Genomic DNA, 22,651 nt, shown 5'->3' on the forward strand with positions numbered 1-22,651 from the left:
TGGGATAGGATTCAAAAAGGAAATGTCTGTTTATTTTATTCACTTTTCTTCAGGAAAGACAGTGGTGAAGTGAGTCATTAGCACATTGTATTTTCCAATAGTTCTCTTTGACCTTAATCTCGGGAGCAATAAACTCAATGGGAAGATGCCTGTTGAATCACGAGTGATGAGGAAAGCCCATGATAGATATGTTACTATGAATGTTTCAAGGAGAAATTAATGTAGTGTCTATAGATTATAGTCGGAAATCCAAGACCAGCAGAGATGCGCATCTTCCATGTGTAGCACACATGTATTGAGAAATAAATGCAGACTGTTTTCTGGGCTCTAATAGTTCTTTTTATCATGTTACTCCGCAGACAGAAGGATTGGGCAGCAGGGAATTGTTCCACAGTAGTTTGCTTCCTTTGGATGAGTCCAGTGATTGAATCCATCCCATGATAGATGATTTCAGTTTTTTAAATTTAATTAATTTTTGGCTGTGCTGGGTCTTTGTTGCTGTGTGGGCTTTTCTCTATTGTGGCAAGCAGGAGCTACTCTAGTTGCGGTGCATGGACTTCTCATTGAGGCAGATTCTCTTGCTGTGGGGTACAGGCTCTAGGGTGTGTGGGTTTCAGTAGTTTCGGTCCATGAACTCTAGAGGACAGGTTCAATAGCTGTGATGCATAGGTTTAGTTGCTCCACTGCATGTGGGATCTTCCTGGATCAGGAGATGAACCCGTGTCTGCAGGTGGGTTCTTTGCCATTGAGCCACTAGGGAAGCCTGATGATTGTTTTATAAACAGCTGCATCAGGGCCCAGCTTGAAAGAAACACAGCCACAAGGAGACCCATATAATAGTTTGTGGGGCTGACCCACGAGAGCAGCACTTCACACAAGTGCTCCACAGACCACCAGTTCAGCTGGGTGTTAGTAGATGGTGTGTGAAAAAAGAGCCCATGGCCAAATGTGTGGAGAACACCAGGTTAAACAGAGAAAGCCAAGAGTCCTCGCCAGAGAACATCTCAAAGTCTTTAGTGTGCTAATTATACAGAATATGTCACGTTTCTCAATCATATTCAACCACAAAACCCTTCTTTGGGCAGAAGTCTCACAGAGCTTGTGTTTTATATAAAATACCTTGGGTAAAGTTGCTCTAGAATGTTGATCTTTAGACATTTTTTTTGTTGCCTTGTCTCCTAAATTTTGAAAAATTTAGATGTTCACACATTTTTAACCTGACATCTACATTTTTAAAGTCAAAAATTAAATGGGCATAGTAGATTCATTTTTGACATTGATGTTAGATGTAGACTTTAAACATTTTCATCAAAACTTTGGAGCAGCGGAGTTGGCTTACTTAGTTTATGAATAATGTCCGCCATCTAACATAATTGGCAAAACCAGACCTTCTTATGAAAGAGATCAGGACTATCCCTTGTCCTGGGACTCTCCTTCAGGAGAGAGATTTGTGAATTGTTCATTTGTTTGATGTCTGATCATTTCACGTTGTAGGAAAGTGTATCTAGAGAGATTCTGGATGAGTAAGAAGTGTGCCTTGGAGGGAAAGTAGACGCTGAGGAAAGGAGAGAGAGGAAAGGAGATTGGCATATGTGATTTTAGAGCACTTCTAGACAAGGAAATGGCAACCCACTCCAGTATCCTTGCCTGGAAAATTCCGTAGACAGAGGAGCCTGGCAGGGTGCAGTCCATGGGGGTGGCAAAGAGACGTGACTGAGCACAGAGAAGGAAACGTGTGAAGGCTTAAGATCTGGAAATTGATTCCCTAAATAAAAGTATTCAAGCACATGTGTCCCCTGTCACTTGCCTTCAGGGGTATTGTACCTGGTGTGAAGCTGCTTCTGGGAAGGAAGAGGGGCAAGGAAGGATTAGAAATTACATATGTCCTCCTAAGAGAGTGAACTCCTTTCTCTAGAGTAAGTGATCCCTCTTGAATAGCCAGATGGTCTGTCTGGCTAAGAAAAGTATTTACCTCAAGAGGTGTTTTTTTTCTTTTCTTTCTGCTTTCAACTGGAAGTCAGATTGCTAAATTGTGATGGAATTTCTGCCCATCAGCAAAAATAGAGTCGACACAGCAGAATCTCCACAGCGCTTCATATTTTCACGCAGTGTAAAGATCTGCACGTCCTGTTCTCACCTGTGCCTAATTCCTGTCGGTTACTGGACATGCCTCATTTCCTGTAGAAACGTGCGTCACTAAAAAGGCAGTAAATTAGCACTCGTCAAAACATACATACTTTCCTGTAGGAGCATGGATACGTAAAAATGTGTTTATTTCCCACAGGGTACTTATACTAGTCATGATAAATATTCTGCAGTAAATGTCGTACTTTATTTATTCCTTGGCATTTTTAACTTTGGCAACTGGCAGATTGTTGTGAAGTCAGGCTATTTAAGCTGGAAGCAACCTTGGGGATTATCTGTGTTGTGAGAAAGGAAAGTGAGCGCAAGAGAAAAGAAATGCCTTGCTCTCGGTGACATGGTTTAAGATCCTAGTTACCAGACTAGGTCATACTGAGATATTTCTCCTGTTAGATTTCCCCATTCTCCCTTAACCCTTTTTTTTTTTTTAAATAAGAGCTTGGACCGAGTTATGTCTGTAAGCTGGAAATAACTGTTATGTTGCTCTTGGTCCAAAATGGTTCGAGAGAAGTTGTGCTATACATCTGCAAAAGATGATGGTGACGATCCTTGCTTCATGTACTGGGTTACTGTATCATTCTTGGGTGCTGAAATGCTGAGGCTGTGTTATATTTGGTTGTTTAAACAGTCACTTGTTATGCATACTTCCCAATATGCAATGCTGCCAATGTTCAACTCTTTCAGATTTATAAGAAGAGCAGTTTTGTATTAGTGAACTTGATAAGTGGCCAGAGGTTCATGGTAGGCTGTGCTGGGCAGAGAATGCTATAAATGCTCTAAGTGAATGGAGAGGTATGTCAGTCATACGAGCTGTACCCGCTCCCTTGGTTTTGCCTTCTCTAAAGGTGCACACTGGGCTGGAAGAGTTTCTCCTTTCCTTTTTGCAAATCGTATGTGTCTAGACTGCCCACCACTGCAGCTCAGATGGAGATATGCCATCTGAATGCCAGCTCCTTCAGCCATTCATTTTGACCTTCATTCTTGAACTCAGTGAACTGTGTTTTTTTGTAAGTGGTTACACCATTATTTCAAAGAATAGAATTCCACAGTTGTCCAGAGAAATTTGGTGGTCCGCAGAGGAAAACAATGACCAAATTCATTTGTTTACCATTGTTTTGTTTTTTTAAACTAAGCACAATACTCTCAATTTAATCAGAACACATTAAAGGAAATTGGCTGTTCCTATAGAATATGACACTTCTGAAGCAGTTATATTTGTCAAATGTAAGTAATTTATAGATGTTATAATCAAGTTAGAAGTTTTTATTTAATTTTAAATAAGAAAATAGACCAAGGAATTGTAGTCTAAATAGAATTATAATTCATAATGGGTCAGTTACATTCCATATAATTGTTAAACTTTGACCTGGTAATGCCTTCTCTCAGCATAATCCTTACACCACTCACATCCAGATAGTTCACTTTCAGTTTTGTTCTTAATTCATTTGTGAATCTTTACTTTCCTTCAGCTTATTTAGAACTGGGAGGCCTGGCCTTCTGCAGTCCATGGGGTTGCAAAGAGTTGGACACTACTGAGTGACTGAACTAAAGAACTTGAGTACCTCAGAAAGTCATTTAGATAATTGCTCATGTTTCATATTAATTCTGGAGTTCTAAATTAAAAACAATGGGATATAAGTTTTTTGTCCTTTTTTTTCTTTTAAACACAAAGGGTATACCCTATCTAGCTACCCATAATCCTGTCAGGAACAAAGCAGGGGATAGAAGAATAAAGTGGCAAAGATAAGAGAATTTCTATCCAATTTTTAGATGTGAAATTTGGCATATTAGGAATGAACAGTATATGAATGGAATACTTTTAAAACTTTTATTTGTGAGTTGTTGAAACCAGCATGTGATTTTTCACAGAAACAATGTCAGTGATGTTCAAATTTTCTTGACAAATACCATCTTAGAAGTTCAGTTTTTGAAGCAGATGTAAAGGAACTGTCTTGCTTAAAAGAGGTAGGCAGGATGCCCAGGCTCCTGGGATGGGTCTGCAGATCACAGTTAAATCTGATGAATTTACCTCAGAGCCCTAGTCAGACATGGTGATGCTAGGACTCTGGTCTGCAGATCACAAAGCACAGAGCCCCATACTCAGCAATCTGGGGAACCTAGTCTGCTTTGCTTCTTGCTCAGGCTGGAGAAGCTCCTCAGAGATAGTAGGAGACCATCCAGATGTAGACAGTATAGATGCTGAGTTGAGCGAATGAAAGCCTCCATATCCTGTCATGGAACCACCACCTGCCTCCACCCCATCATTCCTCAGACAGCCTCACGTCAGAATGGTTCTTTCTGCGCTTATAAGCTCATGTTTTCATCCCCTCTTTGTGTGTTTTTCAGTGACGGCATTATTGACAATTTTGGCAGAACAGTTGTTGGCCAAGGGGGACTAACCACAGTTTGTTTAGCTACTTAGTGCCCACAGTGAGTGCTTCCCAGCCTTTGGAACAAGCATATCCTCCTCTGAGAATCAACTGATTCTCCCTGAGCACTAAGGGGGAAGCCATCTTAAGTGACCTACCACATTCCTATAGGTATTTACATTTTAGAAGAGATTGTTTTTAGATCTAAATGGCTAATTAATATATGAAAAGGAAATGCAGGTCTAAGCCACAATGAGATAACACTACACACTCTCTCGATGACTAAAATGAAAAAACCGGCAATAACTTGAGGAAGTGGAGCAGTTAGTACTGGAAATGGAACTTGACATAATCGCTTTGGGCAACTGTTTGACAGTATTTACTAAAGTAAACATGAGCCTTGTTTAGTGACTCAGAAATTTTACTACTAGATATGTTCCCAAGAGAAATGAGTACCTGGGCCTATCAAAAGATATATATATATATCTATCTTTATATATGTATGTGTGTGTGTATATATATATGTTCACTGGTGCTTGGTTGGAAATAACGCTCCAAATGTCTGTCAACAGTAGAATGGTAAACTAACTTTGTGCTCAGATAATAAACGATAACAGCAATTAAAAATGAACTGCATACAGCAACATTGATGAATCTCATAAGCATAATAATTAAAAGTCAGACAAAAGAATATGTAGTGATATTTCCTCTGTATGAAGTTTAAGAACAGGCGAGACTAATAAATAATGATGGAAATCAGAATAGTACTTACCTGTGGGGGCAAAGGGAAGGGCCGTGAAGGAGCCTTCTGAGGCAGTGAAATGTGCTCGGTAATGATGGTGGTTACACAGTGTTTGCACACACACACATACACATACCCAGGTGTATATATACGTGTACGCAGATGCAAAGAACTCATGTGCTGTATACTTAAGATTGATATACTTAGCTTTATATAACTTGAGAAAGAAAAAATCTTGGAAATTTAATTTCATTTATGGTATTTTAGAGAATACGATAAAAAGAAATTGAAGCAGCTTAGGGAAACAGGAGTTTTTCTGGAAGCTATTAGCATGTGTCCATGTTTTTGAGTTTCTGGATCCAAAATTAGGGGGAGTGGTGTTGCTAGTGTTGGTGGCACAAGCTGATCAGAATAGAGATGGTAAGAAAAGGAAACGTTTTACATGATTTGTCTTCTTCATTCTATTTCTTCCTGTCTGTAGCCATAGTGTTTTTGATTATGTCCTAACTTGTGTCCTCCATTCCCATGGCATCATGGTCGAGGTGGTGGGCAATGTTGGGAGTCAAAAAGGGGATGTTGGATGAGGATATAAGGCAGTGGTTGTGTATCAGGTATCTATGTCTTGGTGGGGGGGACGGGAAACACTACTTTAACCTGAGGGAGGTTAGCCAGCAGGGAGGCTGTGATGGGACTGTCATAGAAACTTCCAGGTAAGGGGAGATTCTGGGTCCTAAGAGGTAAGCATGGATGGTGTAATGGTGCAACCAATGATTAGGAGTCAAGTCCACTTGGAGAAAGAGGAAGGCTGATGATCACACCATCATGGGAACATGAGGGGAAACAGAGATTTTTGTCCATCTTTTTTGACCCAGTTGACTGGTTACCCAAATTTGAGGTTTAAGTGGGGATGTACGATAGGGCTTTGCTTATACCATATACACCTCAACTTGACTGGGCACTCTTCCTGCTTCTTTATGGTGCTTCTCTTAAGGAGAATGAGTTATAGGGGAATGTTTTCAATTACATGTTGTGCATAAATGTGCTTTATAGTAAAACACAGACTCTGATCAAGAATGTGATGGGCAGGTGCTAGACCATATGCTGGGCCAGGTGTCATCTAGCTGTACCAGCTTCCAGCTGGATGCAAACCTGGAATGCTGTAGAATTTATACAACAAATATGGGTTGTTATTTGAATGACATTGAAAACATCATATTGTCACTGAAGTTTAAAATTGCATATGTTAGGTAAAATACATCCACATACATGTCTTTGCTACTTTGAATATGAAGTATAAGCAAATGATGATTTATTTCAGGTTGTATCTGCCTTTATGTGATGATTTTACTAGTAATTGTTTACTACCATGGTGTTCAGTTTTAATGTAGAAAATTAGCATTTTAAGGTCCTTAGTTTTATTAGAATTAATGATTGTAAGAAGTAAGTATAATTTGAAATGGAGACACTAAGAGTCAAGTTTGTTAGCTATTAAGCTTCATAAGTCACCCTGAATAAGATAGATGACTTCTAATTTTTTTTTTAATTTTAACTTGTCACATTCTGTTTATTTTTAATTGTCTTTGCAAATGACTCCATGATCTTTTTTTTTAAAAGCTGCCACATTTTTGTCTGTCCTCTTCTAAATCATTTTGACGTCCCTGTGGGTCACTGTCTTAGTCCATTTGGGCCACTATAATAAAATACCACTGACCGGGTAGCTTAAAAACAGCAGGTATTTATTGCTTGCAGTTCTGGAAGCAGGGAAGTCCAAGATCAAGGCACCAGCATGGTCGCCTTCTGGTGAGGGTCCTCTTCCGATTATAGGTGTCTGTGTTGTATTCTCAAAATGGTGGGAGGGACTGGGGGTTTCCCTGAAGCCCCTTTTATAAGGCAGTGATCTCACTCTTGAGGGTTTCTCCCTCATGATTTAAGCACACCACAAAGGCCTCACCTACTAATACTGTTTCTTTTTTAAAAAATATATTTATCTTTTAAAAATAATTTTATTTACTTTTGGCTGTGCTGGGTCTTTGTTGCTATGCCAGCTTTTCTCTAGTTGTGGCTAGTGGGGGCTACTCTCTAGTCTTGTGCAGGCTTCTCATTGCAGTGACTTCTCTTGTTGCAACTCCTCGGCTCCGGAGCAGGTGAATGGGCTTCAGTAGTTGCAGCTCTGGGGCTCTAGAGCATAGCCCTCAGTAGTTGTGGTGCATGGGCTAAGTTGCTCTGCAGCATGTGGGATCTTCCTGGACCAGGGATCGAACCCGTGTCTCCTGCATTGGCAGGCGGATTCTTTACTGTGGAGCCACCGGGAAGCCCTAACACTGTCACCTTTGGGGGAGGGTTAGGATTTCAACAGATTTGGTGGGGTGGGGCGCAAAACATTGAGACCATAGCAGTCACCCTATGTAGATGATCATAAGTCTCTATTTCTAGCCGTAACTCCTTTCACTTTATTCCTGAATCTGCTGCTGCAGCTGGATAATTATACTTGAATATCCCAGTGTGACCTTGTAGTGTCAAACTTATCTCTTCATCTGCCTCTTGCCTTCACAGAACTTTGCACAAAACCAACAATGTCTTTTCCTCTTTGCTCAGATTAGAAGCCTTGCAGGCATCTTTGACCCTCTTCCTGTCCAGTGCTGTGTTGGCTAGTCAAATACCGAACACCATGCATTGTCAGTTGTTCCTTCCAAAAATACAAAAAATACTTCATTCCTTCTCTTTCTGATTATTCTCACTGTCACCAACCTGGCTTGTCACCAGTCTCATACTTGCATTATTCCTTCAGCGATCAAACTTTAAATCTCGTCTCACCAAGCCATGTGCTGGCCAGATGCATTCCCTACAGCCTGCCATTGATTACGTCTTCCTCCTGCTCACAAACCTTTAGTATATTTCTCTGTTTTCGTAAAATTGAGTCCAAACCTAGCCTGGCTTTAACCAGCTCTTTTTCCAGCTATTCACCTTCCTGAAACTTCTTTTCCAGCCGATGATTTGACTCATGATTTCCTGATCCCCTTTCTTTCTCGTCTCTGTGCTCATGTTCGTGTCCACCCATGCAGATCATTCACCCTTTCCTGCCCATGCCTTTGGCTCCCCCGCAGATTCACTACCTGCTGAAGTCTCGCCTCCTTTGCCAGGCTGCAGTCTCCCTTACCTGCACCCTCCGCTCATGGCTCTTACTTGTCTAGATAGGCAATCTCATGGTATAACTTGTTCAGGCTTATGACCTTTCTTCTGATGGTGATAACTTGACTGATTTTCAGTTCTTTAATTTTTACATAGTTATATAAAATCTCCAGGGCAAGGGTCTTTGCCTTACCTGCATGCTCTATAATACTTAATAACACAGACACTAAAATAGAAGATTTGTAAAGGCTGGGATCTTTTGTCAGTTTTATTCAGTGGTAAGGCTCTAGTGTCTAGAATTGAACCAGGTACCTAATAGGCTCATAGTAAATATTTGCTAAATTGTAGATGCTCAGTAAATGTTTGATTTGATTAAACTGCTAATGCATTAAAAGCTGCTAGCATCTCATACTTACCGTAACTGAGAGATATTATAGTGGGGGAACAAAAAAAGAGGGGGGGTATGCATTTTACAGCTAGAATCTGTTCAACAGTGCTTGACTTCTCCTTCTAAAAGAGTTGTTTTCCTGCAGATATTAATGAATGCCAACTACAGGGTGTGTGCCCTAATGGTGAGTGTTTGAATACCATGGGCAGCTACAGATGTACCTGCAAAATGGGATTTGGGCCAGATCCTACCTTTTCAAGTTGTATTCGTAAGTAATGATCACTTTTTATTCCTATTTTGGATCAGATTTTTTGTTTCGTTTTATTTTGCTTTGAGAGGGTGTGGGAGGAGAATCCAAAAGAAGGTAACAGCTTGGTGGTCAACCAAATATTGTAAATATGCAGGAAGATGTCATTAAAATGATAAGAGGGATGAGGTGGCCTGATATACTGGAGTAAATCTGTTATGAAGCCTTTTCATTTTTATTGTGGTCAGAAGAAAATGAAAGCTAAAACTCAAGAAAAAGAGCAGGCACACAGAGAAAAGATACTTTAATGCAAAGAAAACAGTTGATTAAAATTAGCATACCTAAGAGATGAAAACAGATTTTTCCTTCATGAGTATTTTAAGCATTATTTAGGTGGAGTTAAACTTTGTTCCAGCTTCTGTCTTTAATTAGCCCAAATTCTGAGTCACTTGTGTCTGATTTAATGAGGTTTCGCTGTACTTTCTTGGTTGGAAGAGTCTGGGAAATAGTTAGCAAGGCCCTGTGTTTCAGACTTTTTATTCAGTTCTAATTTCAAATATTCTATTCTGTTGTCCTTAAAAACCACCAAATTGTATCCCTAAAGTTAAACTATTTTGCTTTACGAATCTGTCTCTACAATTTTTCTTCGACTTGGTAAGGATAAAGATCCTCCATCAAACCTTCTGTACGTTCTAACACTGGTATGGAAAATGTAGTTTCTTTTTTTTTTTTTTAATTTATTTATTTTTTTATTATTTTTTTTTTTTCCCAGTGGGTTTTGTCATACATTGATATGAATCAGCCATGGATTTACATGTATTCCCAAGAAAATGTAGTTTCTTCAAAAAGACACTCTTGCCACAAAACCCAATCCAGTGTAGTCATTACAGATCACCTGACAATTAGAGATGCATGCATTTTAGATGTAAAGTGCTCAAACACAGAGATTTTTTTTTAAGACTACCTTATTTTTTAAGGTGAAAAGTGAAAGTGAAAGTCACTCAGTCATGTCCGACTCTTTGTGACGCCATGGACTGTAGCTGACCAGGCTCTATCCATGGAAGGGCTAGGCAAGAATACTGGAGAGGGTTGCCATTTCCTTCAGGGGATCATCCCCACCCAGGTATCAATCCTGGTCTCCTGCATTGCAGGCAATTCTTTACCATCTGAGCCACCAGGGAAGCCAAATTTTTAAGGTATTTGTGCCCATTGTTACAAAGTAGGTAAACAACAGATTTTTCAAAGTCATATACAATTAAATGTTAAACATTTTAAACTAATGCGTGGCAGAAAGTTGTCAAGATAATATTATGAGCAATTCTTCATTAATTTTTGTCTTGCTGGGTTTCTATTTTTATTCACCTATTTTTTTTAATGTGGCTTTGATATTTGTTATTTGGTATCTTTCTGATCCCCAGTTTTAAATTTGCTGTATCTTCAAGACATTTTTTTTTTCCATGAAGGTACTATCATTTGTTTTTAACTGTGCATCTCTTAACTCTGTGCCCTAAGCTGATGGGTAGAAATGGTAAAGACAGATGTAGTAAAATAAAATGACAACTTCATTCATTACTTTTAGATGAGTTCATTGAGGGTTTTGGAACATTGTTAGTAATTACTATTATTTTCCTTTAAAACCTGTCAAATGCAGATTAGGAAATTTTGCATGTAAATTCTTTCTTCCATGTTCTTTCACAGACAGTTCTGATCACACTGCAGACAGATTCCTACTAATTATAGGGCTTTTTTGATGGGTGGAGAAATCAGACTGTGAAATTACACTTGCATACAAGGTACATTTGCAAATTGATGCAAGGATTTGGAAATTTCATGCCAAAAATCACATTGTTGACAATATCCAGATAATTTAGGGATAATTTCTGGGTGATTGGAATTACATGAGTAAGTATTATAAATATATTTTTATAATTTAAGCGTAAAAGATTTTTAGAGTTTGGATATAGAGTTGTGAATTTTTCTGTTAAATTGATTTGTAGTCTGGTTAAAATGGCTACGTTGAACATTGTAGATTAGGTAAACTTGGAGGACTGGTCACAAAGTGTTTTATTTGACTAGATCTGATGTCTAGAGCTAAGGGCAGACATCCAGGTTTTAATGAGATTGCGGGAACCTGCCAATGAGATTTTTGAAACACTTACACATTTCCTTAGCATTTATTTTCCTTGTCATTGCCCAGATAATACTGAACTTATTAAACAGCCGTCCATTCGTATTTGAAAAATAAATAATTCAATTTTATGGTTCAGCTACAACAGCTGAAATGATAAGTATTAGGAGATGTTTGTTGCTAGTTAAGTGTTCCAGTTTAGAGTTTGAAGTTAAAACTTGGGCTCTTACCAGCGTTGAGTGGGCAGATTTATTTCTCTTTCCTCTGAATTTACCACATGTAATATCACAGAAATATGTAGAGTCCTTTAGGATTTGTGACTTTGTTCAATCTAGTCCGATGTGTGGGTGAACTATACTTTGAACAAGTCGATGGGGGAAGTCTGAAGAGAAAGAATGTCGTGAGAAAGAAAGAGGGGAGAAGGTGATACTTAACAACGTGTACGTGTATTAGTCGCTTAGTCGTGTCCAACTCTTTGTGATCCCATGGACTGTAGCCCACCAGGCTCCTCTGTCCATGGAATTCTCCAGGCAAGAATACTGGAGTGAGATACTTATAACATAGGGGAGAAAAATACTGGCAGGGTGGTGGTACCTTTGATAGTCGTGGAGGAAATAGCAGGAGGAGACCGGGGGCCACACACGCGCTCTGACGCACAAGGGCACTGAGCAATATCGTTAGAAACAAATGCTCTTGCAAGATAGAAAAACAGCCTCGGATAGATGGTGGAAGCAGATGGAGGTGATTGGCCGTGTTTGCTCAGGCAGCATGAATCTAGGGCATATCCAGGCCGTAAAAGGTGTGGCTGACTCTGTGAACTCAGAGAAATGCAGTTGGCAGTGGCCGAGGAGCAGTGGGAAGCTCTCCCTGTTCTCGAATACGCTGAGGTGAACACCCTCAGAATTCCTTGACTTCAGCCAAAGGTTGCAACCACTTCACTTTCTCTCCTTGCCCGCTCGCTGTGCTTGACTTAGCCAAGCTGAAAGGAAGGTAGGAGGGATCCGGCCTTGGCTGCCTCCGACCTCTGCATCTGTGGATCAGGCCTCTGCTGCAGTAGCATTCTCTAGACCTGCTTCTACCTATCTGTGGGGAAGGCTGACTCTCAGAGCACATCCATGAAAAGTGTAATAACCTGTGAAGAGTGACTAGGGAAGCTTTCTGACTTTTTAAACTACAATTAATTTTCTTCAGAAACTTGAAACCTCTTAGGATGAATGCTGGGAAGGGTGTGTCCACAGGTTCAAAGTGAAGTGAAAGTCAGTCAGTCGTGTCTGACTGACTGCGACCCCATGGACTGTATCCCACCAGGCTCCTCTGTCCATAGAATTCTCCAGGCAAGAATACTGGAGTGGGTTGCCATTTCTTTCTCCAGGGGACCTTCCTGACCCAGGGATGGAACCCAGGTCTCCTGCATTGCAGGCAGACTCTTTAGCATCTGAATTCTGAGCCTGCATGTTTGCTGTTCCATTATATCCTTGGCCAGTATAGAGGGTTAGAGGGAAGATGGGCTCCTACCCTAACTCTAGAAATCACGAGATGTCGAACATATTCCTTCGAAAAGCCAGTTATATTCATGAACAGCATTTCTTTTTAGTTTCTTCAGCTTCCTTGAGATATGAATTATTTCACACAATAGGAAACTGAAGCCAGGAGAGTTTAAGTAACTTTTCAAGATCATATAGCTCATCCTTGACATTTGAGATTATAGAATTGGGTTTTGTGCCTTAAATTTAGGGTTCTAGATCAGGAATTGGCAAATAATAGCCCATGAGCCAGATGTGCCCCAATGTCTGTTATTGTGAATAGTTTTATTGGAACACATTCTTGTCCATTCATTTACATACTGTCCAAGGCTGTGAAAAAGCCGTGGGCAGAGCTGAGAAGTTGCAATAGAGACCATATGGACCACAGAGCCTAAAATGTTTGTCTTGCCTTTCACAGAGAAAGATTTCAGACTTTTGGGCTAGATCAGTGCCGTCCAATAGAACTTTTTTGTGATGATGGAAATGTTCTGTATCTGCATTGTCTGAGGTGATAGACACTAGTCATAGGTGGCTGGTGTGCCAAAAAGATTGAATTTTTAATTGTATCTGTAACTTTTCATTTTATATTGGCGTGTAGCTAATTAACGATGTTGTGATAGTTTCAGGTGAACAGCCGAGGGACTCAGCCATACATACATACATGTATCCATTCTCATCCAAACTCCTCTCCCATTCATAGGCTGCTACATAACATTGAGCAGTATTTCATTTAAATTTTATCAAACGAGCAGTATGTGGGCAGGGGCTAATGAATTGGATCTCATAGTTCTAGATGTGTTTTTGTAAAACCGATAGGGTAGATGACCACCAAGATCTCTCTAGCAGAGAGAGCAAAATGGGCTTTCCTTCCTGACCTGGTGGTTTTGTCCATGGTAAGATTGTTCTTCCCCAGAAGTGAGGCTGGGGGCCTCTTTGTCACCCCTGACTCTCTTATCTCCTTTGGTCTTCAAGAAAGTCATTAAATCTTCATAATCTGTTTTGTGTTTTTTCCTTTCCTCCAGCCTCTGCTGTGGCTGTCTCAGCTTAGACCCCTAGTTTTCCTCACTTAGTGACTGCATAGCATCACGGCCTTGAGGCTTCACTAACAGATCTGTGCCAAGTGTTTGCTCCCAGATAAAAGCAGTAACAACCCAAACTGTGACTCTAGTGTAGTAATCTTTACCGTGTACTTACTAAGTGCCAGGCACTGTGGTGAGTACTTTGTATGGATTACCAAATATCATGGTTACCAGGATCTCTGTGAGGCTTGTATTGTTGTTCTTCCTGTTTGGGAAATGAAGAAATTGAGGCACAGAGAGGGTGAGGATCTTTCCAAAAGTAACACAGCATATAAGTGGTAGAGCCCAAATTTGAAACTGTCTCACGCCACTAGTCGGGCCTTTAATCAGGAAGAGGAAGCTGGTCTCAACTGATAGGAGCAAGTCATATATTTTAGTGGAGCCACTGTTTCGTCTCACTGTATAATAGCTAGTCTGACTCTGCAGTGGCCTCAGGGTCATTTTTTAAATTTTGATTCTCCCAGAATTGATTTTTAATAGCCCATTTCCTGAAAAGGCTCTTACCCACTGGCTCTTACTTCCTTAGTAAAGTCATCTGTTGGACTCCTCCTCACAGTGTTACCTGATTCCCACACCTGCATCCCAACACTCATTCCACTGGGACTCTAAGCTTTAAAGACATGAAACCCTAATGTGGCATTTCCTATACTGGAGGTCTCTGGGGTGGGGGAGGAGTGAAAACAAACTACTAGGAGAGGCTAGCTATCTTCTCAAGTCTGTTGTAGTTTTCAACTTCTTCCAAGTACCAGATTAATTTATGTCTGTTTAGTAATGTTTGAATCGATAAGAGCAGCATGCCTTTGAGAGTGTTAGAATTGGTTGTACAACCCTATAATTAACTCATAAGTTGTTTAATGTATAATTGGGGAGCTTAACTGTGAGGACCATAGTGTCTTCCCTTCTTACTGTGGTTTGTAATGGAATCACCATCAGTATTGAATATATGGTGATGATTCAATACTACACTTGGGTTTAGAGCTGTATGTTTATTACTTTGGAAGATTTTTCCCATTTCTGTTGCCAAGAGCAAAAGATTTGTTTTCTTGACTGACTGTGGCATTTCCAGTTGGCAGTGGTCTGCCGCAGGACAGGGTCTCTGGGTGTGGGTATGGCATAAGTTCTCTTGGAGGAAGTCACCATTAACCCCACCATAGAGCTGCCAGAACTTACATAGGGCTGGGAAATAGACTCTTGGAGGGCACAAACAGAACCTTGTGCACCAGGACCCAGGAGAAAGGAACAGCGACCCCACAGGAGACTTCCTGTGGGTGTCTGGGAGTCTCTGGTAAAGGTGTGGGTCCCCGGTGGCCTGCTGCAGGGTTCGGGGCATGGACTGTAACAGTACATGCATGGGATCTTTTGAGGGAGGTCACCATTATCTTCATTACCTCCACCATAGTTTGGCCCCAGATAAATAGCAGGGAGGGAACACAGCTCCAACAGAAATTTCCACATCAACAGAAAATTGGATTAAAATTGGATTAAAGATTTACTGAGCATGGCCCCGCCCATCAGAACAAGACCCAGTATCCCCCTCAGTCAGTCTATCCCATCAGGAAGCTTGCATAAGCCTCTTATCCTTCTCCATCAGAGGGCAGACAGACTGAAAACCACAATTACAGAGTACTAACCAAACTAACCAATCTAGGATTGGGATGGGGAATACATGTAAATCCATGGCTGATTCATGTCAATGTATGACAAAACCACTACAATATTGTAAAGTAATTAGCCTCCAACTAATAAAAATAAATGAAAAAAAAAATCACATGGACAGCAGCCTGGTCTAACTCAATGAAACTCTGAGCCATGCTGTGTAGGGCCACCCAAGATGGACAGGTCATGGTGGAGAGTTCTGACAAAAATGTGGTCCACTGGAGAAGGGAATGGCAAACCACTTCAGTGTTCCTGCCTTGAGAACCACATGAACAGTATGAAAAGGCAAAAAGATAGGACACTGAAAGATGAACTCCCCAGGTTGGTAGGTGCCCAATATGCTACTGGAGATCAGTGGAGAAATAACTCCAGAAAGAATGAAAAGGTGGAGCCAAAGCAAAACCAACACCCAGTTGTGAATGTGACTGGTGGTGGAAGCAAGGTCCAATGCTATAAAGAGCAATATTGCATAGGAATCTGGAATGTTAGGTTCATGAATCAAGGCAAATTGGAAGTGGAGATCTCAAACAGGAGATGGCAAGGGTGAATGTTGACATTTTAGGAATCAGCAAACTAAAATGGACTGGAATGGGTGGATTTAACTCAGATGACCATTATATCTACTACTGTGGCAAAGAATCCCTCAGAAGAAATGGAGTAGCCATCATACTCCAAAAAAGAGTCTGAAATGCAGTACTTGGATGCAGTCTCAAAAATGACAGAGATCTCTGTTCATTTCCAAGGCAAACCATTCAATATCACGGTAATCCAAGTCTATGCCCTGACCAGTAATGCTGAAGAAGCTGAAGTTGAATGGTTCTGTGAAGACCTACAAGACCTTCTAGAATTAACACCCCAAAAAGATGTCCTTTTCATTATAAGGGACTGGAATGCAAAAGTAGAAAGTCAAGAGACACCTGGAGTAACAGGCAAATTTGGCCTTGGAGTACAGAATGAAGCAGGGCAAAGGTTGAAAGAGTTCTGCCAAGAGAATGCACTGGTCGTAGCAAACACCCTCTTCCAATAACACAAGAGAAGACTCTAGACATGGACATCACCAAATGGTCAACACTGAAATCAGATTGATTATATTTTTTGCAGCCAAAGATGGAGAAGCTGTATACAGTCAGCCAAAACCAGACCGGGAGCTGACTGTTTCTCAGATCATGAACTCCTTGTTGCCAAATTCAGACTTAAATTGAAGAAATTTGGGAAAACCACTAGACCATTCAGGTATGACCTAAATCAAATCCCTAATGATTGTAGAAGTGAGACATAGATTTAAGGGACTAGATCTAATAGACAGAGTGCTGATGAACTATGGACAGAGGTTCATGACACTGTACAAGAGACAGGGATCAAGACCATCCCCAAGAAAAAAAAATGCAAAAAAGCAAAATGGCTGTCTGAGGAGGCCTTACAAATAGCTGTGAAAAGAAGAGAAGAGAAGCCAAAAGCAAAGGAGAAAAGGAAAGATATACCCATTTGAATGCAGAGTTCCAAAGAATAGCAAGGAGAGAAAGCCTTCCTCAGTGATCAGTGCAAAGAAAGAGAGGAAAACAACAGAATGGGAAAGACTAGAGATCTCTTCAAGAAAATTAGAGATACCAAGGGCACATTTCATGCAAAGATGGGTTCAATAAAGGATAGAAATGATATGGACCTAACAAATGCAGAAAATATTAAGAAGAGGTGGCAAGAATACACAGAAGAACTATACAAAAAAGATCTTCATGACCCAGATAATCACGATGGTGTGATCACTCACCTAGAGCCAGACATCCTGGAATGTGAAGTCAAGTGGGCCTTAGGAAGCATCACTATGAACAAAGCTAGTGGAGATGATGGAATTCCAGTTGAGCTATTTCAAATCCTAAAAGATGATGCTGTGAAAGTGCTGCAGTCAATATGCCAGCGGATTTGGAAAACTCAGCAGCGGCCACAGGACTGGAAAAGGTCAGTTTTCATTCCAATCCCAAAGAAAGGAAATGCCAAAGAATGCTCAAACTACTGCACAATTGCACTCATCTCACATGCTAGCAAAGTAGTGCTCAAAATTCTCCAAGCCAGGCTTCAGCAATATGTGAACTGTGAACTTCCAGATGTTCAAGCTGGTTTTAGAAAAGGCAGAGGAACCAGAGATCAAATTACCAACATCCGTTGGACCATCGATAAAGCAAGAGAGTTCCAGAAAAACATCCATTTCTGCTTTATTGACTATGCCAAATCCTTTGACTGTGTGGATCACGATAAACTGTGGAAATTCTGGAAGAGATGGGAATACCAGACCACCTGACTGCCTCTTGAGAAACCTGTATGCAGGTCAGGAAGTGACAGTTAGAACTGGACATGGAACAACAGACTGGTTCCAAATAGGAAAAGGAGTACACCAAGGCTGTATATTGTCACCCTACTTATTTAACTTATATGCAGAGTACATCATGAGAAATGCTGGGCTGGATGAAGCACAAGCTGGAATCAAGATTGCCGGGAGAAATATCAATAACCTCAGATATGCAGATGACACCACCCTTACAGCAGAAAGCAAAGAAGAACTAAAGAGCCTCTTGATGAAAGTGAAAGAAGAGAGTGAAAAAGTTGGCTTAAAACTCAACATTCAGAAAACAAAGATCATGGCATCCGGTCCCATCACTTCATGGCAAATAGATGGGGAAACAGTGACAGACTTTGTTTTTTGGGGCTCCAAAATCACTGCAGATGATGACTGCAGCCATGAAATAGAAAGCCACTTACTCCTTGGAAGAATAGTAATGACCAACCTAGAAAACATATTAAAAAGCAGAGACATTACTTTGCCAACAAAGTTCCATCTAGTTGAGGCTATGGTTTTTCCAGTGGTCATGTATGGATGTGAGAGTTGGACTATAAAGATAGCTGAGCGCCGAAGAATTGATGCTCTTGAACTGTGGTGTTGGAGAAGACTCTTAAAAGTCCCTTGGACTGCAAGGAGATCCAACCAGTCCATCCTAAAGGAGATCAGTCGTGAATGTTCATTGGAAGGACTGATGTTGAAGCTGAAACTCCAATACTTTGGCCACCTGACGTGAAGAACTGACTTATTTGAAAAGACCCTGATGCTGGGAGAGATTGAAGGTGAGAGGAGAAGGGGATGACAGAGGATAAGATGGTTGGATGGCATCACTGACTTAATGGACATGAGTTTGAGTAAACTCCAGGAGATGGTGATGGACAGGGAGGCCTGGCGTGCTGCAGTCCATGGGGTCGCAAAGAGTCGGACACGACTGAGTGACTGAACTGACTGACATATATGAACCCATCAGCATGCTTTGTAATTCCTCCTCAGTACTCTATCCCATTCCCATTTCCACCAATCCTTTAGCAATCTTGGGCAATACTCATTTTCTTTTGTTTTGAGTATAGTGTAAATCCTTATGATGCAATAGAATGTTTAATCACGTTTATCATATTTTAAATAATAAATGTAGTATACTAATATTAATGAATTATCCTTTACAACCAGGCTTCCAATCTATGATTAAAGATAGTACTCAGACAATAGAAATACCAATGTTGCATCATTCTAGGTAGTGTATTATTCCTGGGTTTATAGAAGTGTTTAATGAAATAAGTGAAATTGCCGCTAAGTCATTTGAAATGATAAAAGAATAACAGATGACTTAGGTATTACAATAGAGGCTATTTTAAATATCACATCCTGTTAGAAACCGGAGGGAGGCATAAATTAATACTTTTGAAAATTTGAATCATAGGAACATCAGTAAAATTTAGGTATGTAACCTAAGACTTTTCACTAGCTTCCTCCTGGGTTTTCTTCCATCTTCAAAGGAGTAGATTTTTTTATTAGTTATTAGCTTATTCTTATGTGTACTTGGGATGAAGCAAAATGTTTGGGTGCAACATGGTCTGATGTTCCGACACACCAACGTTGAGTTTTAAGTGTAAATAGAGTTTTTAATAAAGTACATTTTGAACACACCAAAATGATTAGTTTAAAAAAATCTTTATAAAAATAAGTACAACAGTTGAGTTTTGATGACTTTGTAAGCTGATGATTCTTATTCCCTGAAATACCGCCCCCCAGCCTGAAGTGCTTTGGAAGCTGTCATGGAAAAAAAACACCAGTACCCCAGCACTTAGGGAAAATTTTGGTGTTAGGAAATGAGGGAAGAACAAAAACCTATAAAAGAGACCTTTCAGGAGAAGATACTTAGGAATTAACTATTCTCCATATGATAAAATGCCTAAAAGTTTACTTACTTGTGTATGCCATGCCTGGGAATCTCAACTAGAGACTCGCTTGAATGAACCAGCAATCTCTTGTCACTCACTTACACACCAGTATGCATACTAATCCCTTGAAAACTGAATTGCTGATTGGGAGTTTGGGCAGCAGGCCCAATGTGCTCCTTCAGAGTACAGGCCTTGGCTAGGGGACCAGGGTGAGGGTAATGGGGCTGGTGCCTGAGAAAATGTCACCACCTGGATATGCAGGTGAGTGGACACAAAGGAGTGAAGATGGATAAGTCAGTGCAAGGGGCCAGTGTCACCATTTGCCAGTGTCCAGGGTTTGGGGAAACTCTGCTCTGCTTTAAATGGCCTTTGTTCTTGGGATCAGAACTTAATGCTCTTAGTGTTATCATTAAGCCCTGCCACGTGTGAATTGGGCTTCTCTGGTGGCTCAGATGATAGAAAAAAATCCAGCTGCAATGTAGGAGACCCGGGGTTCGGTCCCTGGGTGGGGAAGATTCCCTGTAAAAGGGAAAGGCAACCCACTCCGGTGTTCTTGCCTGGAGAATCCTATGGACAGAGGGGCCTGGCAGGCTGTATAGTCCATGTGGTTGCAAAAAGTCAGACACGACTGGGTGACTAAGCACACAGCACGTGTGTAAAATAGGCTCTTGTGAGTTGATCCGACACTGTTTCTATGGAAATATGTGTTGTGAATTCCAAACACTTCAGAGGAGAAATTTTGGAGCAAACTCCTTGGTGAGCTGACTATACTAGAACTATGTATATGTTCTTAAGATTATACAACCTACTTACAGAAACAGACAGACACACACATACATATATATATGCTGTATGAGTGATGGTCAATCGTTTCAGAAATTTACTATCCTTTTGGGGGTAATAACTCTTCTCCTACATTTTGTTTTACTTCTGTGACCTTTGATTTTTCACAGCTGACTGGCACAGACTCCAGAAAGTGAGTAGGAAAAGGGAGAGAAAAGACTCAAGCTTCTCCCTTGTACCACATTTTGAGTAGTTTTGGGCAAACTTGGCTTTACTAGAGGGACTAAGTTTTGAAGCCTTAGGAAGGCCTCCCTCTGCTCCTGTCAGTCCACTGCTCCCCTCTTCCAGTTCACTCATATCTTTTTTTTCCGAATATTTTCGGTTTGTTGAAATTCTGCCACTAAATAGTGATCAGGATGTGTTCAAAGCCCTTGAGAGGATGGAGATACCTGGTTTTATGAATAAGGGAGGCTGACCTGTGTTTTGTGTCTACTCTGAACCAAATGTTTAGCATATGATATATCTAGTCTCTACATTGAGCTTGTCACTTATAAGTCAGGGAGTTGCTGAAGCTCAGCTGCTGTATTAACTTTCTCTCCAGAGGTATGGAGCCAGCAGGATGGGTGGATGGGAAGGGATTTTGAAGGAATTGGCTCACGTGATTGTGGAAGTTCAGTCGCTCAGTCATGTCCGACTCTTTGCGACCTCATGAACCACAGCATGCCAGGCCTCCCTGTCCATCACCAACTCCCAGAGTTTACTCACACTTATGTCCATTGAGTCGGTGATGCCATCCAACCATCTCATCCTCTGTCGTCCCCTTCTCCTACTGCCCTCAATCTTTCGCAGCATCAGGGTCTTTCCCAATGAATCAGCTCTTCGCATCAGGTGGCCAAAGGATGGGAGTTTCAGCTTCAACTTCAGTCCTTCCAATGAACACCCAGGACTGATCTCCTTTAGGATGGACTGGATGGATTTCTTTGCATTCCAAGGGACTCTCAAGAGTCTGCTCCAACACCACAATTCAAAAGCATCAATTCTTCGGCACTCAGCTTTCTTTATAGTCCAACTCTCACATCCATACATGCCACTGTAAAAACCATAGCCTTGACTAGACGGACCTTTGTTGACAAAGTAATGTCTCTGCTTTTTAATATGCTTTCTAGGTTGGTCATAACTTTCCTTCCAAGGAGTAAGTTGGCAAGCCCCAAATCTTCAGTGTAGGCGGGCAGGGAAGGGAAGACCCAGAGAAGGGTTAATGTTGCAGTCAGAGTTTGAAGGTCGTCTGCTGGCAAAATATCTTCTAACTCTGAGGAGATCAGCCTTTTCTCCTAAGGACCTCGACTCCTTGGATAAGGACAACCCACATTCTAGAGTCATCTGCTTGACTCAAAATCTATTGACTTAAATGTTAATCTCATGTGCAGAATACTTTCACATCAACATTGAGACCTGTCTTTGACCAGATATCTGGGTTACCATGGCCCAGTCAAGTTGGCACACACAAACCATTGCAGCCAGTCACAGTCACTTTCCTGGGTTATGCTGCTGGCAAGTGTTTTAGATCTGCTATGTGAACCCAGGTCTGTCTGGCTCTAAAAACCCTTGCTGTCTTCACTGTGCTGTAGAACCTTCATTGAGTCAGGTTGTTTCTTGTAGCAGAGATGTCAGTCCTTTTGTGAGAATGAATATATAGCTTTGAGGGGAAAGGGAAGTTGATTTGGAAGCTCCAAGTGCTAGAGGAATTGGGTAAGGGAAAGGCAAATTGGGAAAACCTCCTTTGGACAATAACGCAATAGAGAAGAGCGTGTCTTGATGTAGAAGAAAGAACTAAGAGGTGACCATCAAGCTTGGTGTATTTAGCAGTATTGATGTAGCCTGGAATTGGCCCTGTGAAAACATTCTCCATGCACGTTTACTTTAGAAAGTGGTCTTTGTGAAGACAGGGATGCGTCTTTCCCATTCTCATATTCGCCTCATTTGCCCAGTAGCTGTTAATTTAATGAAGTCTCATCTACTAAATTTATAGAAGAATCCGAATTAGGACTTAGATATTGGATGGATGTGGGCTGATGTGCTTTTTAAGATGTTTTCTGCGGTGTGGGGATGTCATTTGTTCCTGCTCTGGCGTGCTTTCTGGCTGGACAGGGGCCCTCGCGGCAGTGGCAGTCAGAAGCTGCCCTCGGCCTCCTAGTTCTGGCCGCTGGTCTCGAATGAGACTGGATGAGGCCC

General features: G+C 41.0%; 1 protein-coding gene across 14 annotated transcripts in view; it reads left to right on the plus strand.

Annotated features, from left to right (window-relative positions):
* LTBP1 (latent transforming growth factor beta binding protein 1) overlaps positions 1-22,651 on the plus strand; it is a 443,172-nt gene that overhangs the window by 266,007 nt on the left and 154,514 nt on the right. For all 14 annotated transcript variants that reach the window (XM_043468289.1, XM_043468293.1, XM_043468292.1 and 11 more), the window contains one exon: positions 8,916-9,038. In XM_043468289.1, coding sequence (XP_043324224.1) covers positions 8,916-9,038 — 123 coding nt within the window. The remainder of the gene's footprint in view (positions 1-8,915; positions 9,039-22,651) is intronic.

This window comes from Cervus canadensis, chromosome 5 (genome assembly GCF_019320065.1).
Source record: "Cervus canadensis isolate Bull #8, Minnesota chromosome 5, ASM1932006v1, whole genome shotgun sequence".
NCBI lineage: Eukaryota > Metazoa > Chordata > Mammalia > Artiodactyla > Cervidae > Cervus > Cervus canadensis.